The sequence below is a fragment of the Caretta caretta genome, chromosome 8 (assembly GCF_965140235.1).
Source record: "Caretta caretta isolate rCarCar2 chromosome 8, rCarCar1.hap1, whole genome shotgun sequence".
Lineage (NCBI taxonomy): Eukaryota > Metazoa > Chordata > Testudines > Cheloniidae > Caretta > Caretta caretta.
In genome coordinates this window covers 71,849,761-71,868,543 of record NC_134213.1, presented here as the reverse complement: position 1 = coordinate 71,868,543, position 18,783 = coordinate 71,849,761, and the positions used below count along the sequence as shown (strand labels likewise).

Here is an 18,783-nt window from a genome sequence, read left to right as displayed (position 1 = left end):
ATGAAGAGGCAGTAAACTGCTACTAGTTAGGAGCCAGGGCCAGGAGCAGATTCTTCCCTGCTCCTCCCTTATTTCTGGGGGAAATAAACTATGACTACCTGAGTCACACTTCCTTTCCACTCTGCTATGGGATGGTGCAGCTATATGCCACCCTATCACGGGGCCCAATCACCACTATGGGCTCCTCCTCCTGGCCACTCTGAGGATTAGCTCCTTCCAGGTCTAAGGCTCTCTAATGCTGCTTGCTTCCTCTTCATGACTTAGCCCCCTGGCCAGGTCACTATCTGTGTTTCCCCTTTGCAGGCTACCAAAATGTATCTTGACTGCTCAGGCAGTCTTCCCATTCACTGCCCAGCCAATAGGGGAACCCAGGCCTACCCCTGTTCCAGCTCAGGGGCCCTATAACCAGCAGCCAAGTTTTGCACTACCTTATTCCTTACCGCTTTTCCCCTGAGCGATGCCTACCTTTCTGGTTCCTTCCCCCACACAGAATCTCATTTTGCCAGACCAAACTCCTCACATCCCAGGGAATGACTGGGCCTACCCTTTATAGTCCTAAACACCCACACCCAGGGAATGACAGAAAACTACTTCCCTGCACCCCTCCTGCTCTGTTCTTGGGCTCTATACAGGCCCCTCCTGTTCCTGTACAGCTGAGCCTCATCTCCTCAATCCTTGCTCCCTGGCTCCTTCTCCAGGTGCAGCCTGAGGAGTTAATTGGCCTATCTAGCCACCTTAACCTTTTCAGATCTTGTGTGGGGTGTCCCTTCCATCACCTACTCCTTTCACAGAGCTAGGTTCACAGGCACAATATAGCAGGCACAGGCATTTTAATGGCATTACAAAATAAGAACTTGTGCTATTCTACGTATTTTCTGCAGTCCTTACTCAGGTAAGGCTCTCATTAATATCAATGGGAGTTAGCTTGAGAAAGGCTGCCAGGTTTGACCAATAAACATTGTCCCAGAATAACACGCTTCGCCATGGAAACAATTGCTCATGGTAACTCAGCTCTTTTCGAGATATTGGCAGAAATTGCACAAGATCCTTCAGCGAGTGTGCGTCATTGTTGCATATAGAGTTTAAGGGCTCAATTATGCACTCAGTTACAGTGGTGTAACTCCACTTGGTTATAACTGAAGGCAGGATTGAGCCCTTAATGGCAAGTCAAACTGAAAAAGAGTGGGTTCTCAGGAATATATTACGTGAATAACATACCCAGTTCCAGGATACTGTTATGCTTTATAGAAAGATTCCCCCGAACACAAGGAATGTGTGTCTGTTCTCTCCATGGTCTCTCACCAGGCCTTCAGGCATAGCTTTCAGATTTCTCAGTGCATGTAGTACACATTTGCTGTCTAGAGTCCAAAGTTTTGCTGCTAAATATTGAGATTGATTTCTGTCTTTTTATTTCACAAACTTTCATTCTAGCTCTGTATAGTAAAAACTGCTGCTCTCACTAGCTAGGGTGACCTCATGTACAGCACGTTGCCACTCTTGAAATATTTTGCTGTGTGTAACCATCCCAAATTGGTCAAAATAAGTATGGCCATGCCAGAGGTCATCTTCTCTTCTAAGTGATGGGTATCTCACTAAGGATGCTTTGTGAGCTAGCTTCTTTTGATGTTTAAAAGTGATTCCTCCTAGCACATCCATCTCATAACCACTGCCTGAGTGCTTCTGGTTCTCCCCAAGTCCTACAGAGTGTATCCACCAAGCTAGCCAGTTGTCATCTCTAAAAGACCCCGCTGACACGTGGGATGCTTTAAGACATTTGGCCCACTACTGCTAGCATCTCCACCTCCAAAAATAGCCTAAATTCCTAGTCTCTTGTCCTGGTGCACTACATCACTTGAGGATCTCTTCACATTTTCAAGGTGGGAAACAGACACACGCTATGGTGTGCAATGCCCTTTCCTCCATCCAGCAGGGACAGTCAGACTCAACAGTGCCCATTTTCCATCCAAAAAGGCGGGATCACTCAGGCAGCCAACCAAATATCATATCATATGCTTCCATATTAGTATCCATCTCAGCACTTATATCCCCTTCCCCTCAATCAGCATAGAATTGGAAGATTCTAACCTATCAGAGATTAAACCTCATTAAACACATATAGGGTACAGAGAGTAGTTTATTAAATACATCAATTATGGTTCATTTGGTCACTCCAATCTGCTAAGAGAGTAGGTTGTAGGCAGTCAGGACCAGTGGCCAGACCAGGACATCAGAACCAGAGTCAGAGTCTGAATGCCAAAGCCAAGGGTTAGGACAGAGTCATCACCAGAAACCAGGGCTCAGCATCAGAACTGCAATCAGAGTCCAAATTCCAGAGCCAAGGGTTGAGACAAAGTCAGAGCCGGGAATCAGAGCTGAGGGTCAGAACTGGATTACCTGGAGTCAGAGAAGGCAGGAGCAGGGCTGGTTTCAGAGGCAGGAGCAAGTCTGGAACAAGATTGGAATGAGGCCAGTTACAGAGCAGGGTCAAGGCAGGCGCAGAGCAGAAGCAGGGCTTGGAGTGAGGCAAGCACAGGAAGATAGAGAATCCACAGCCAAATCCATTGAGCAGCCAGTGAGCTACTGCTGCTGCTCCTGGGCTTAAGAACCAGCCAGCTAGCTTCCTCAGCCAATCAGGCAGGACTCAGTAGGCCACCGGGAGACTGCACAGAGTTGCAGGGCCTCCCTCCAGACATGGCTTGGATAAATATGGCCATTTTATAGGTAATATATTCCAATAAGCATTGGCTTTGGGAAGGCATGCACCTATCACAGAACCAATGGTGATGAGTAATTCAAATATCTGCCCTCTGAAATTTTAATGACATTTTCTGTGCCTACAAGAGGTAACATGGAATTGCTGTTCTGCTCTAGAAAGGAAGCCCTAAAGAGGTAGCCTAAGAAATAGGCAAGAAAGCGAACAGGCATGCAAATTACTAGGGCTGTCAATTAATTGCATTTAACTTACATGATTAACTCAAAAAAATTAATCCCAATTAAAAAAATTAATCCCGATTAATCGCAGTTTTAATCGCACTGTTAAACAATAGAATACTAATTGAAATTTATTAAATATTTTTGGATTTTTTCTACATTTTCAAATATATTGATTTCAATTACAACACAGATTACAAAGTGTACACTGCTCACTTTATATTATTATTTTTGATTACAAATATTTGCACTGTAAAAATGATAAACCAAAGAAATAGTATTTTTCAGTTCACCTCAGACAAGTACTGTAGTGCAATGTATCATGAAAATGCAACTTAGAAATGTAGATTTTTCTATTACTGCACTCAAAAACAAAACAATGTAAAACTTTAGAGTCTACAAGTCCTACTTCGTGTTCAGCCAATTGCTAAGACAAACAAGTTTGTTTACATTTATGGGAGATAATGCTGCCCACTTCTTATTTACAATATCAACAGAAAGTGAGAACAGGCATTCGCATGGCACTTTTGTAGCCAGCATTGCAAGGTGTTTACATGCCAGATATGCTAAACATTCGTTTGTCCCTTCATGCTTCAGCCATCATTCCAGAGGACATGCTTCCATGCTGATGACTCTCGTTAAAAAAATAATGTGTCAATTAAATTTGGGACTGAACTCCTTTGGAGAGAATAGTATGTCTCCTGTTCTGTTTTACCCACATTCTGCCATATATTTCATGTTATAGTAGTCTCAGATGATGACTCAGCACATCTTGTTCATTTAAGAACACTTTCACTGCAGATTTGACAAAACACAAAGAAGGTACCAATGTGAGATTTCTAAAGATAGGTACAGCACTTGACCCAAGGTTTAAGAATCTGAAGTGCCTTCCAAAATCTGAGAGGGACGAGATGTGGAGCATGTTTTCAGAAATCTTAAAAGAGCAACACTCCGATGCAGAAACTACAGAACCCAAACCACCAAAAAAGAAAATCAACCTTCTGTTGATGGCATCTGACTCAGATTATGAAAACGAACATGTGTCAGTCCACATTGCTCTGGATTGTTATCAAAAGAACCTATTATCAGTCTGGACGCATGTCCTCTGGAATGGTGGTTGAAGCATGAAGAGACATATGCATCCGTAGCGCATCTGGCATGTAAATATCTTGTGACGCTGGCTACAACAGTGCCATGTGAATGCCGGTTCTTACTTTCAGGTGACATTATGAACAAGAAGTAAGCAGCATTATTTCCTTCAAATGTAAACAAACTTGTTTGACTGAGCAATTGGTTGAACAAGAAATAGGACTCAATGGACTTGTAGGCGCTAAAGTTTGATATTGTTTTATTTTTGAATGCAGTTATTTTTTATACATAATTCTACATTTGTAAGTTCAACTTTCATGATAAAGAGATTGCACTACAGTACTTGTATTATGTGAATTGAAAAATACTCTTTCTGTTGTTTTTTATATTGCAAATATTTGTAATAAAAATAACTATAAAGTGAGCACTGTACATTTTGCATTCCATGTTGTAATTGCAATCAATGTATTTGAAAATGTAGAAAAATCCGAAAAATATTTAAATAAATGGTATTCTATTATTGTTTAACAGTGCGATTAATCACTCAATTAATCATGATTAATTTTTTTAATTGTGCAATTAATTGTGATTAATTTGTTAGTCGTTTGACAGCTCTTTACATTACCTACTCACTGAACTAGGGACAAGGTCATCTTCAATCCTTAAATAAAGATTTATTGGAGAGCAAGTCTGGTGCCAGCAGCCACAAGGATTCACATGTTCCAACAGTACATATTAAAGCTGCTGCAGTTGAAAAACTCTTTAAAAGGCGTTTTAAAAAGTGAGATTTGGTGATTGAATTGGCAAACTACTGCAAACCGTCACACTGGTACCATGAAACCATCAAACTGGTACGAGGCCCTGCCTTTCAGAACTCCCTTGATGACTTTAATCAGTGGTCCTTGTGGCTTTTACTTTCTATTCCTGATTCTTCTCCTTCTTACTGGGGTAAATCAGGAGTAACTCCAATGAGGTCAATGGCCCCAATTTCCTTGTGTATGGAGTCTGCTTTGTGCTGATATAGCTGGCACGAAGTGAACTTAGAACCATAGAACCATAGGGTTAGAATGGACCACAAATGGCTCGCAGGCCGTATCCAGCCTGCGGGCCGTAGTTTGCCCACCCCTGGTTTAGACACAACAAATCCTGCATCTTGGCAGGGGTTAGGTCAAGGTTAGACCAGATGACCCAGTCATCCACATGGTTCGGCTCCGCTCCGGTGCTCTGGCTGGGGCGGTGGGTCAGGGACCGCACCAGTGATTCAGCCCCGCTCCAGTGCTCTGGCCGGGGCACTGGGTCGGGGGCTGCATCAGCGGATGGCCCCACTCTGGCCAGGGCACTGGGTCGGGGCCACACCTCGCAGCTAGGCCCTGCTCCGGCGCTCCAGCCAGGACGCTGGGTCGGGGGCTGCACCAGCGGCTCGGACCCCTCCAGCCAGGGTGCAGGGTTGGGGCCTCACCACGCGGCTCCCAGAAGCCACGGCATGGCCCCGTTCCAGCTCCTACGTGCCCCAGTGGGAGCTGCAAGGGCAGTGCCTGCGGACGGGGCAGCGCACAGAGCCGCCTGGCCTGGCTTTCCCATAGGAGCTGGAGAAGGGACATGCCACTGCCTTCGGGAGCTGCTTGAGGTAAGCGCCCCCCTGAGCCGCTCCTCATGCCCCAACCCCCAGCCCCTGCTGTACCATGGGTACTGTGCTATATAATTGGTTATGTTTTGGCTATATACAGTGTATGTTTTATAGGAGGAATTAAGGTACTAGAATAAATGAATAGGATAGTGGATACTAGTATTAGCCATTTTCTTTTTATTCATGCCTTGCAAGTGACAGGCAGGATTTCGTCTGTGTCTGTGTTAATTAGAGTAGAGGACTTTCGAAGGCCTAGGCCCCAGCATAGGAAAAGACAGTTGCAAGATTTAGGCTCTGGCGACACTGGCATTTTACAGCGCTGCAACTTTCTCGCTCAGGGGATTGAAAAAACACCCCCCTGAGCGCCGCAAGTTACAGCGCTGTAAAGCGTCAGTGCAAACAGTGCCCCAGCGCCGGGAGCTGTGCTCCCAGCACTCTATGGTAATCCCCTCGTGGAGGTGGAGTACCAGGAGCGCTGGGAGACCTCTCTCCCAGCGCCGGTGCGTGACCACACTCCCGCTTCGAAGCGCTGCCGCAGGAAGTTTCGAGGGTAGCCATGCCCTTAGTAAGGCCTAATTTACGATGCCTTTCTTGTTCAATATAAAACACGGCTATTTCTTACCTTTTGGAGGTCTCTGTAAAGAACTGTTTGTGTAAATGAGGAATGCATGCTTCAGGAAAAGATAAGGTGTGAAGGCCATTGTTAAAGCCAGATGACCAAGGGAGGAGGCGTGAAGAGACTGAAGAGACTTAAAGATGCCAGACAACCATCAAGCTGCATCCATGGTTGAGGAGGGGCAGACTGACGACCTGAGGTGAAGGCTGGCACCCTTAAAACACAAGATAATTGATTAAATTGAAACCAGACAGGATGATGCTCCCGGAGGTGTTTTGGGCCATCAAAAGATAACAGCCACTGAGGAGTAACCAGTCATAAACTGACACAGCAAAATCCATAGACTTCAACGGAGAAAAAGGACTATAAGAACAGGGTGCTTTGCCATGGGGCTTTGGGTTCATTTTGCCAGCAACTCCAGGAGCATCGGATCGCAACCGACAGAGCCCGGCTCCTCTCTGCATCCAATCTGGCTGGCCACTAGATTGATCCAGACTCTGGACTGGTAACGATAAACATTGACTGGCAGGACTGTGTGCATGGTGTGTGTGTGTGTGTGACTGAAAAGCATATGCTAATTGCTGTATTCTCAATAAATGCGGCGTGTTGCCTTTTCCCCTATAAAAAGATCTCGTGTGTTTTGTTTAAGCATAACACCCCAGCCCTGATCCCACTCCTGCTCTCCAAACCCCTCAATCCCAGCCCGGAGCACCCTCCTGCACCCCAAAGCTCTCATTCCCAGCCCCACCCCAGAGCCTGCACCCCCTTCTGCCCCCCAACCCCAATTTTGTGAGTATTCATGGCCCGCCATACACTTTCTATTCCCCGATGTGGCCCTTGGGCCAAAAAGTTTGCCCACCCCTGGTCGAAGCCATCCAAGACAGATGGCCATCCAGCCTCTTTTTGAAAACCTCCTGTGAAGGAGATTCCACAACCTCCCGAGGCAGTTTGTTCCATTGTCCCACTGTTCTTTCACTTAGGAAGTTTTTCCTGAGATTTAATCTAAGGCTGCTGTGCTGTAGTTTGAACCTATTGCCTCTTGGCCTGCCCTCTGTGGCAAGAGAGAACAATTTTTCTGCACCTTTTTTTTGGCAGGCTTTCAAGTATTTGAAGACTGCTATCATGTCCCGCCCTTAACCTCATCTTTTCCAAACTAAACATACCCAGTTCCTTCAGTCTTTGCCCATATGGCTTGCATCCCATCCCTTTGATCATCTTCATCGCCCACCTCTAGATCCTTTTCAGGTTCTATACATCCTTTTTATACATTGGTGACCAAAATTGGACACCGAACTACAGCTGATGCCTAATCAGTGCCGAGTAGAGTGGTACTATCACCTCCCGTGACTTGCATTCTATGCTTCTGTTACTGCAACCTTAAATTGCATTTGCTTTTTTTGTAACAGCATCACACTGTTGACTCATGTTGAGGTTGTGATCCACCACAACTCCCAGATCCTTCTCAGCAGTGCTGCTGCCAAGCCAGTTTCCCCCGTTCTGTATTTGTGTATTTGGTTTTTCTTTCCTAAGTGTAGCACCTTATATTTGTCTTTGTTTAATTTCATTTTGTTGTCTATCGCCCAGTTCTCCAATTTATCAAGATCCATTTGAATTTTAGTTCTATTCTCCAAAGTGTTTGCAACCCCCCCGCCCCCGCTTTGTGTCATCTGCAAATTTGATCAGTATGCCCTCTATTCCTACATCCAGGTAATTAATAAAGATATTAAACAACCGCAAACAAAGAGTAACTATTAATGAATGAAGTCAGCCTGGAAGAAGGTCTCGAGTGGGGTTCCACAGGGGTTCTGGGTCCAGCGTTATTTAATCAAGTATACATCCATTTAATGGTAGTCTACTGAGCCTGCATTTCTTCAGTTTAGTTACAGAATGTGCGACTGTGTCAAAAAATTTGCTAAAGTCCAGGTATATTATGTCCATCGCATTCCTCCTATCCACCAAACTAGTTACCTTGTCAAAGTGACCCCAGCCACTTGAAAATTCCCCCACTGTAATGCTTCTGGAGCGCTGCAACTTTGGATCTTACTCTTGAAAAGCCAACTAGCTCTGCAGGTCCTTCTCAGCTCTCTCCTTCACCCCTGGGCAGATCCCGCCTGCCCAACCAGCACACAGACCCCCCAGCCAATGATGTACATATCTGCCACCTGCTGGTTACCCACCACTCCAGCCTCCTGTTTCCCCTATGCTGAGGGGGCAGCGGGAGGAAGAACCACTGGACTCACCTTCACATCACTCCTGCCTTCCCCACCAGGCCACCACACCCTGTATGTGAGGAGGGGCCTGCTGCAGCTACTTTTGTCCCTGCAATGGAGGAAGTGGGGAATCATTGCTACCCCTGATGTCCCACTTGTGGGACGGTGGAGCCAAGGTCACCTACTGCACTTGGCCATTCCCTCTTCAGAGCTTCCTACATAGCTTCCCCTTGTGCTCCGCAGGAATCTCAGGACCTACTTGCCCCTCAACTGCTGCAACTAACTCCTACCACTTTACAGCCTTCCTGCCCATCTTCCCCATGATCCCGTCTCCAAGCTCTGCTGCCCACCGGATTTCCCCGCCCTTCCTGAATACTCAAAACCAGTACATCCAGGAGGGAAAGGGTTAAGGTGGCTGGAGCACGCTCCCCTCCTCCTGTAGGCTAATGGGGCCCCTTCGTTTTCCCTGGAGTAGGTTTCTTGACGTCAAGCCCATGAATATTGTACGAAGCTTCAGGATTGTAAGCGCAGCGAATCCTCCTCGGGCAGAGAAAGCCAGGGCTCTGTGCTGGGGGTGGAAGCCATTGCGGCGGCTTTGGGGAAGGAAGGAGATCTCTCGCAGAGAACAGGCTTTGGGCTGCCGGCGTGTGGCACAAGGGATTGCTGCGAAGGGGGAAGCTTCACGCTGAGCTCTCCAGAGGGGCCTCTGGGGCATGTGACATCCACACAAGGCACCGGAGCGGGAGGAGAGGAAGCCTGCTTCGAAGCACTCATCCCCATCCCTAAAAGAGGAGCCCAGCTCAGCCCCTTAGCCAGCATGTCTGCGAAGGAGAGGCAAAAAGGCAAAGTGACCAAGGACAGCGTCACTCTATTGCCCTGCTTTTATTTTGTGGAGGTGAGTGAAGCACCTGAGCGCGTGTCCCTTCAGCTTTAGCACAATGCAGCTCGTTAGAGGCATTTTAGGAACAACTTTGGTCCCTGACAGCATGCGTCTTTCACTGGGGTCTGCTCTGGTTAGTGCCTTCCTCACTGCCTAGGTGAAGATGTAGAGAATAGCACTGGGGAGAGCTGTACGTGCTGAGCGAGAGAATGTTCTATCGGCGTATTATGCATGTGTGAGAGTATGGCAGCGTGTCTCATTCCTCTGTCAGTGTTTGTTATGTCAGCATGTGCCTGGGTTCTGGGTCTGACTCGTACCTGGCTGTGGATTTCAGTTAGGGTAACATTAAGCTTTGCTTGTAATATATTTGCATGGAGTTCACGTCTGGTTCTGAAACTGGGTCTACATCATCTGAGCTGTAATCCACGGTGGGGTGGGGGGAGGGATGTTCTTTACATCTCGAAAAAGAGAGAGTTCATGTTGATAATGTTTCAGAACCATTTCATGTAAAATATGTAGGTGATGCTTTGCATAATAAAATCAGTACCAGACAGCCATCAGTATTCTGAAGAGCTGGTTTGAGATTAAAATCTTCCTTGCAGGATACAGGCTGCTTTTATGGGAATTATTTCCGAGAGAGTCATTTTGCAAATGGACTGGCAGCGAAATGAAACCATGTCACAGACATAGGATCATCTCAACAGGAAGACATGTTTCAGAGAGGGGTTTATATGCAAACAGATATTGCATGTATTATCTCCATGAAAGGAAAGTCATGTTGTAGAAGGAATGTTAAAAAAATGAATATGGTTTAAAGTTGTTAGATAATCAGCATTGTGTTTTTAATCAGTCCGCAGTAACCTGCTTGGATTGTCAGAGATAGCTAGGTAACAATGCACGTTTTGTATCTTGAAAAAGTGAAAGAGTTTCTCAGTAGATTTTGTACTGAAAGATTGAAACATGTCATGGCTGCTCTGTTGGTGCCAGGTGAAGTTACACTTCCACAGGTTTCAGAGTAGAAGCCGTGTTTGTCTGTATTCGCAAAAAGAAAAGGAGTATTTGTGGCACCTTAGAGGCTCAAATAAATTTGTTAGTCTCTAAGGTGCCACAAGTACTCCTTTTCTTTTTACACTTCCACAGGCTCTCACTGCTTCAGAACTGGTGTATTGCTGAGAGGATTTTAGCCTCTTTTGACAGTAAGTAAAAGAGCAAACATGGTTTCAGCTTCAGGAAATGAGTATGTGATTTCTGTGTTTGTTAACCGAGCAGTAAGTGAACACAGCTTGCTTCTGATGACCCCACTTACAGTAGGGCAGTTACTGAGTCACTCGGCCTCTGTGCCTTAGTTTCCCCATCTGTAACACAAGGATGGTAGTAATTGCTTCACAGAGGTGTGCTGAAGATAATGCACAAAAAGAGCTTTGAAGGTTAAAAACAGGAGGGCTATGTAAGAACTAAGTATAATTTTTAGCCTGAACGGCAATATTAAAAATCTTGCTTAAATATACTGGGAGATAGGAGGCCACAGTATGAGAGGGGCTTGTAAGTGGTGGCAGGCTGTCTCTCTTCCCCATAAATTCCCTACTAGTTGCCTGGAACAAGGGAGATGAATCATATTAAAAATAATATTGGATGGGATACTTTTCAGAGAATGTTAGATTTTAAAGTAACAGACGTGTCTTATTATTGTGGATTAGGCCCACTTGGTGAAATATACCCACTGATGGAAGGCTCCTTCTGGGCCACATAATTCCTGTAGTATTCTTGTCAGAGGAAAGAGGTCATGGGTAGAGAAGCCAGCTAGGTGGGGGCCTCTCTATCCTCCTCATACTGGAGCAGAGGGCTCTATACTATCGGAGGCCATCCCATCACTGAGAAGGGCTTAGGGGGCAGACAAGGGAAGGGACCACTTCTATACTGATCTAGTAACCAAGGGCCCCCTCACACATGCACACAAGGGGAGTAGCAGCCACTTGGGGATTTGAGGGGTTGCACTGTAACTCTATGGTCTGATCCCACACTGTGGTGGGATGATTTTTTCGAACAGGAGCGCATAGCCCAAGAACAGTGGTCACACTTAAAATCAGTTTTGCCTGGGATAACATTACCTCAGAATTTAGTATAGACTCAAGGAGCTCAGTCAATTTAGCTTAACAAAGAGAAGGCTAAAGAGGTGACTTGATCACAGTCTATAAATACCAACATGGGGAATACACATTTGACAACGGGCTCTTCAAACTAGCAGATGAAGGTATAACACAATTCAATGGCTGGAAGTTGAAGCTAGACACAAATTTATAGTGAAAATAAGGTGTACATTTTTAATGGTGAAAGTAATTAACGATTAGAACAATTTACCAATTATTCATCCCTGGCAATTTTTAAATCAGGATTGGATGTTTTTCTAAAAGATCTGCTCTAGGAATTATTTTGTGGAAGTTCCTTGGCCTGTGTTATTATACAAGAGGTCAGAGGAGATATTCACAATGGTCTCTTTTGGCCTTGTGGCACCTTAGAGACTAACCAATTTATTTGAGCATAAGCTTTCGTGAGCTACAGCTCGCTTCATCGGATGCATCCGATGAAGCGAGCTGTAGCTCACGAAAGCTTATGCTCAAATAAATTGGTTAGTCTCTAAGGCGCCACAAGTACCCCTGTTCTTTTTGCGAATACAAACTAACAGGGCTGTTACTCTGAAACCTGTCTTCTGGCCTTGGAATCTATTTGCAGTATTCCTTAGAAACTCCCTGTACTTTGTATAGTGCAAACCACACTAAAGCGACTGCAGCTCTTATGACTAAGTCACTGGACTGGAACTCAGGAGATAAGGGGCCAGTTCTCAGCTCTACTGCACACTCTTTGTAAGACCTTGGGTAAGTCACTTAATCTCCTTGAATCTCAGCTCCTCAGCTGTGAAGAGGAGCCTTTGTCTCTCTTTTCTATTTAGGCTGCAATTCTCTGGGCAAGGCATGTTTTTCATTTTGTGTATGTACAGCACCTAGCACAATGGGGCTCTGATCTCAGTTGGAGCCTCTAGTATAGGCACTACTATAATACAAATAATAGTCTGTCCACTGACCTAGAGAAAACTGCTACTGCTGATGGTTATCTAAGACAACAGACAAGTTTTTAAGTATGACCATTGTGCTTGGGCTTTATGTAGGATTAGAAAATTTCACCCACTGTGCACAGACACTTTGGGAAATGCTGTCAGGTGACAAACTGCATTACTGCAAAATGTCACATGTCCTTAATAATTAGGATTTCTTTGTTGTAGTTGTTTTTAAACTCTTCATTATTAAATTCCATTTTCTATTGATTCACCTCCATTGGGCCAAAGCAGGACTCTGCCCCCTTCTTATGCACATTCCATTAGTGTCAGTGGGAGTTACATACGTTTATAGAGAAGAGAGGAGACCCCACACTGCTTGTTTGTAAAGGATAAAGCAAATAGATTTTGTATGTATTTCTGTGCACCAGCCTCATCAGTGGTGGGCTGCAGGAATATGCCCAGCTTGGGGAATGAGTTTAATAGAAACTAGAAAAGCAAGGGAATCTCCCATGCTATATTATTGCTGTTGCAGAGGCAGAGTGGAGAGGTTTTTAGCATATCCATGTTGTTATGCAGAAATTGGCTTTCTGTATACCAGATGAAGTGGCTTCAGTCCTCATCTGTTGTAAGGAAAGTTGTCAGGATACAGACCCTTACAAGTAGAGAGGGGAACTAAAACTGAAAACCTTAGGATTCCAGGACAAGCTGTGAGGACCCTTCCACCTTGCCCATGTCTAGCACCTGGCAGCACTGAGGATGTTCACATCTAGATTTGAATGTTATGGTTGGCCCCGGTCTGTGTATTGTTCAAAACCAAAGCTCCAGATCTGAACAGATACAACATTTACGGAAATTTGGATCCAAATGCAGAGACTCAAACTTTGCAACTGGGGCCCAACTCCAGTTCCCCTAAAGGTTTAGGGTTGAGGCTATTGTCCTACTCTTCTATTTCTCTACTTTTCACCTGCAGGTATATTTGTTGAGACAGAAGGCCAAATTCTGCTTTCAGTTACACTTGTGTAAATCGAGAGTAAATTCAGTAGACTTAATTGATACCTGCGAAAAAGTGGACTGAGTCCAGAGTATCCAGTATTCAAATTAGAAAATTGTTATGGTTGCCTCCCCCCCAACTCTTCTTCTGTTCAGTTTCTAGTGGTAAGACATATATTTATGATTTACCCACATATATCCAACTCTAATCTGATCCCTGAGAATGTGCTCCTGGAACTTTATAGGTTTCAGAGTAGCAGCCGTGTTAGTCTGTATTCGCAAGAAGAAAAGGAGTACTTGTGGCACCTTAGAGAGTAACAAATTTATTCGATCGTAAGCTTTCGTGAGCTACAGCATCAGATGAAGTGAGCTGTAGCTCACAAAAGCTTATGCTCAGATAAATTTGTTAGTCTCTAAGGTGCCACAAGTACTCCTTTTCTTTTTGGAACTTTATAGTACACGATAATACTGTGATTAATGAAACAGCCACCTGATAGCCCCTGCGGTGGCATTAGCAGAAGGAGGAAAATGGCTTAAACATTTTTGAATTGTGATTAGTTAAAGAAGAATGTGAAACTGGCTCACCTCTCATATATATGTGTTTAAATCAGGAATAGCTCTATTGAAGTCAATAGAGCTACTAATGTAAGGGACAAGACAGGCAGGCCCTGTGAGGTTAACTGGCATTAGTACACAATGTGGATGCTTTTTGCATACCATAGGCAACATCATCATCCAAATAAGTGTAAACATGAATATAGGAGACAAGATTTAAGTAAACCAGCCACCTCTTAAATGTACACAATTTGGGATTTTCAAAATGTATTTAATAACAAAAATGTTTTAAAGGGTTTAATTCAGTAGGTGAATAATGAAAAATGATGAAAAATGCAATTTCTCCCCTCTGTACATCTCACCTTTCTGTATATTTCCTTCCCATTCCATTCTGCCCTACTCTCAGGTCAGGCTTGCCCTCCCCTGGCCCGTTCTTAGTTGCAAGTCCCAATCCATTGCTCCTTGTGGCTAAGCAACAATTAGTTTCATTTTGTATTTTGAGAAAGACATGAGGAGCTTCTTTCTCACCGGTGCAATTAAATAATGAAATGCCAATCAGAAAATGCTGGAGGATCAGGGCCACAGGAAGAAGGCAGATCTATCACTAATAATGTCAGCAAAATAATGGGAAACTGTAGACAGGCATTATTTCCCCGAACACCAGAGGAAAGGGAAGGGCCCAGAAAATTATCCAGGGAAAAGGAGAAAATGGAAAACCAAAATCACACAATATAGAAGGGTAGATTAATACATAAGCATAATGTAATACATAATACATAAACAGGGAAGGAAAAGATGCACTGATGTAACCTAAACATGCATGGAACTTTATAGAGCAAAATTAAAACAAACAGATTTTCTGCCTTCAAAGGGCTTGAGCCTGCAAACTCGCACTATGGGGAGCAGTACTTACTATCCTGAAGTCAAGTACTACTCAGAGGAATAAGCACAATTATGTCCAGTAATATCTGTTTGCAGAATTGAGCCCTAAAATGAGACAAAAAACAGTCAGAGACTACAATTAAGGGAGAGGATGAGGAAGTGATAGAGAGAAGAGGACGACAATAATTCCAATCCTGCAGATGCTTACTACTAGGCACAGTGTTTATTACCATGATGCCAACAAGACTACTCATGTTAGTAACCAATACTTATGATTATAAGGATTTATAACACTGGACCAAATATGATTATATAGTAACTTAGCAAGCGAGGCTGCATTTCTATTGATAGTTTCAATCTAAAAAAAAATTGTGGGCCTGATTCTGATCTGATATATAGCAGTGTCAATCAATAGTAACTGAACAAAACTCAACCAAGTTACATTCTACATAAAAATGATGTAAGATCAGATCAGGCCCTATCTAACTTACTTTATTAGAGCTACAGGGCCACATTCTCCTCTCACTTACACCAATTTTACATTAGTGGCTTCAGTGGAGTTATTCCTGATGTACAGAGATTAGATAAACGGAGAAGCAGGCCCATGGGTTAGAAGCTGTAGAAGTGAGAAGGAAATCTACAGACATACAGAAAAGAATTAGAGCAGCAGATACAGTGGATGTGGTCTAGGCTGAAAAAATAGGGAAGCAGAAAACCTACAAAAAAATTAATGAAACTTTATTAAACACAGCATAAAACATTTCATGACTTTTTGCAGTTTTCACTATTCGTGAATTAGTATGTATCTCATAAAAATGTTTAAAGTGTATTTAAACATTAGTTTTAAATGACCCTATTATAATGACAGTAAGAGTCTTACACTTTGCAGAAGCACATATCACGTGATCTGGCTGGATTTAGTTTTACCTGTGCATCGCTACCTACCTGAAGTGTAAATTAATCAGCACTTCCACACAAACTGATCTGTGTTATTTTTTAATTATGTTTGTATGTTTCACAGTTGTATAGAATATGTGGATAATCTGGGCCTCTTCTTTAAAAACTAAGGGAGAGGACTACTCATGGAAGCTCAGTTTGCATCTGTTTAATAGAAGGATATTTTCATAATGAAAGATCTATCACCATCAGAAAAATATTAGGAATTGAAACATTGGGCTAGTCTACACTGGCAACACTAAGCGCTGCCGCAGCAGTGGTTTAATGTGGCTTGTGTAGTCACGGCAGAGGGCTGGAAGAGACCTCTCCCAGCGCTCTGAAAAAAACACCTCCACGAGGGGCGCTGGTACACGGTCTACACTGGCGCTTTACAGCGCTGAAACTTGATGCGCTCAGGAGGGTGTTTTTTCCTCACACGAGCAAGAAAGTTTCAGCGCTGTAAAGTGCCAGTGTAGACAAGCCCATTGTCTGTGACCATTCCTGGAAAGAGATCTGCCCTTTGCTTTGTTGATCTTCCCTCGTTAGCATATTCAGAGTACATCCTCAGTACATTCAAGGACAATAGCCAGAAGCTTAGTGCCTCACATTTTAAGTATGAATCTGGAAAACTTCCAGGGATATATACCTCCTGTTCCCCAGAGGATGAAGATGTCTGCAGATGTAGCATGGACAAATACATTTATTCATAGTGACAGGAATATGCTCTGTTTCAAGGAAAAATCTGTGTGTGATTTTTCTTCACTCATTAACCAAACATCAAAAAATATCTGGGGTGAAATCCTGGAGCCTGGGAGTTTTACCACGGATTTATATGGAGACAGGATTTTACCCCTTGCCTTTTGTCTTCAGGTTTGCATGTACAAACACAGAAGGCCTAATTTTCTCTCACTTACACATGTATAAATATAGAGTAACCCCACTGAAGTCAATGAAGTTAACCAATGTATAATGGGTATAAGGAATCGGAGAATCAGGCTCAGTAGATGAAATCCTGGCCCCGCTGAATTCAATGGGGTCAAGATTTCACCCATTTTCAGTACGCTGAAATACAGAATGCCAGATCCTGAACTCCTGTAAGTCAGCAAAGCTCTGTAGATTTAAATGCTAGCTGAATAATTGGCCTATAAACTTTGTGTTACTGTGGATTTATTGGCAGAATATCCCTACACCAGTTACTTGTCTCTGGGTTTGCTGAGACGTGAATGCAGCTCAGAGAGACTATCCACAGAGTTAAGTTTTGTTCCTTACCTTTTCATGTGATATGTAAGGTGGTAATGGGGTTTCTTTTGGCAGTATTTCCTCAAGCAGACAGTATGTGACCCAACCAATCACTGTTATAATGTGGATCCCTTCTCTGAGAATTGATAATCCATCCACTTTTGTTGGCTACCAGACAGGCTAGAAAGCCAGTAGTAGGCAGTACCTTAGAAAACACAAAAGAGATCTATTATATTATTGTAGCAGTCAGTTCTGTAAACTGGTTGGTTTCCTCGGCTCCAGTTGAAATAAATGGGTGTTGAGGATGTTCAGTGTATCTCAGGACCAGAAACTTAGTTCCCATTCATTTTTAACTTATACTGACAAGGTGAGATTCAAAATGTCAGATGTCGATGCACATCACTAAGTATCTCAAAAATTCCACTTCTCAGTCATTTCTGGATTTTTTAGATGTGTAGATACGCATGACACACATCTGCATTAAAATTATTTGCTTAGGACTCTGCAAGGTTTTTGTAGGCTTGACTTCCAGGATATGCATTGCCTATGGGAATTTAGTGATTAGAATGGGAGTTTTACCTCTATAAGGAATTATAGGATCAGCTCCCCAATTTCGGGGAAAGGGCAATTGCTGTATGCTAATTAAAGGGTTCAGAAAGAGTCAGGAACTACACCAATGTCTCTTGGAGGCACAATGGAGGACTTTCCTCCCTAAATTTAAATCCAATGAAAAAGCATGTTTAATCTTAAAAAATAAAATAAAAATAAAAATGTAACCGGTAACACTGATGAGCTGCACACAATCATTTTGATGATTTGGTCCCATGAAGGGGTGTTTCCACTTTCATCACAATAAAGATCATATGTCTAGCCCTTTACCTTGTGAAGATAGCAGCATCAGTTTACTATTCCTAAGCTAATCATGTGAGCAACTATGAGGGGTGAAATGGACAAGCACCTGGGTCATGCAGTAGCAGGAGGCTGGGGAGGGGCATCCTAATGACCCACTCTCCTCACATACATACCTTTTTATGTGAAAGGTGTCAGTTCAGTCTGGTATGTACCTGAAAGAAGCTCTAAGCTCCACTGAAATCTTTTGGCTGGCCCTGAAGTGTGGTCAAGGTGCACAGGAGTCAGTTTTGTTTGGGGGAATTATGTTCAAGACCTGGCCAAAGCATGCTAAGGAGAGCTCTGCTTGTTCTTACTTCTAACACATTCTGAGGCCAGGACAGAGGTGTCTGCTGCTCAGTCAGGCAGCTTCCACCAAAGGTTGAGCCTGCTCTGGCAACTGCTACCATTTATCACTCCTTATGCATTGCCCCCTGCACCACTAGAAGTGCATGGTGAATGCACTTGTAGACCTGCATTCCACACCACCATCCTGCCAGCCTCTCCAGCAGCTCATGAGAAGGAGAGGAGGTGGGAATATTGTGCCCTGAACACATTTGGCAGTGTTGCTCTTGGGGCCCACCCCAATGACCCTCCTAAGCTGTGGAGCAGACAACAAAAAATATATAATTGTGTGCAAGTCTCTTTAAAGAGAGTTCCCCCTCAGAAACTCATGCTTTAAAATATTACTCACTTCCAAAAAAAGGGGACCATGGTCTTTTAACTCTAGCCCAGATTTCCACATTGAAACCCCGAGGCTAAGCAGCAGTGTGGTAGATCCCATGACCTACTAGCCCATTGTTGTGGCCTCTCGGTGATACTGCAATATATGGTATTGATAAATTTATCAACAACATTGTCCTTTGGCCTAACCAGTAAGTCAGTATT

At 43.7% G+C, this 18,783-nt stretch overlaps 1 protein-coding gene across 1 annotated transcript in view; it reads left to right on the top strand.

Moving 5' to 3' along the window:
• The first annotated feature begins 8,967 nt into the window (after nucleotides 1-8,967).
• PLPPR4 (phospholipid phosphatase related 4) overlaps nucleotides 8,968-18,783 on the top strand; it is a 47,654-nt gene continuing 37,838 nt past the window's right edge. Inside the window, exon 1 of the mRNA XM_048861644.2 lies at nucleotides 8,968-9,368. Coding sequence (XP_048717601.1) covers nucleotides 9,291-9,368 — 78 coding nt within the window. The 5' untranslated portion in view covers nucleotides 8,968-9,290. The remainder of the gene's footprint in view (nucleotides 9,369-18,783) is intronic.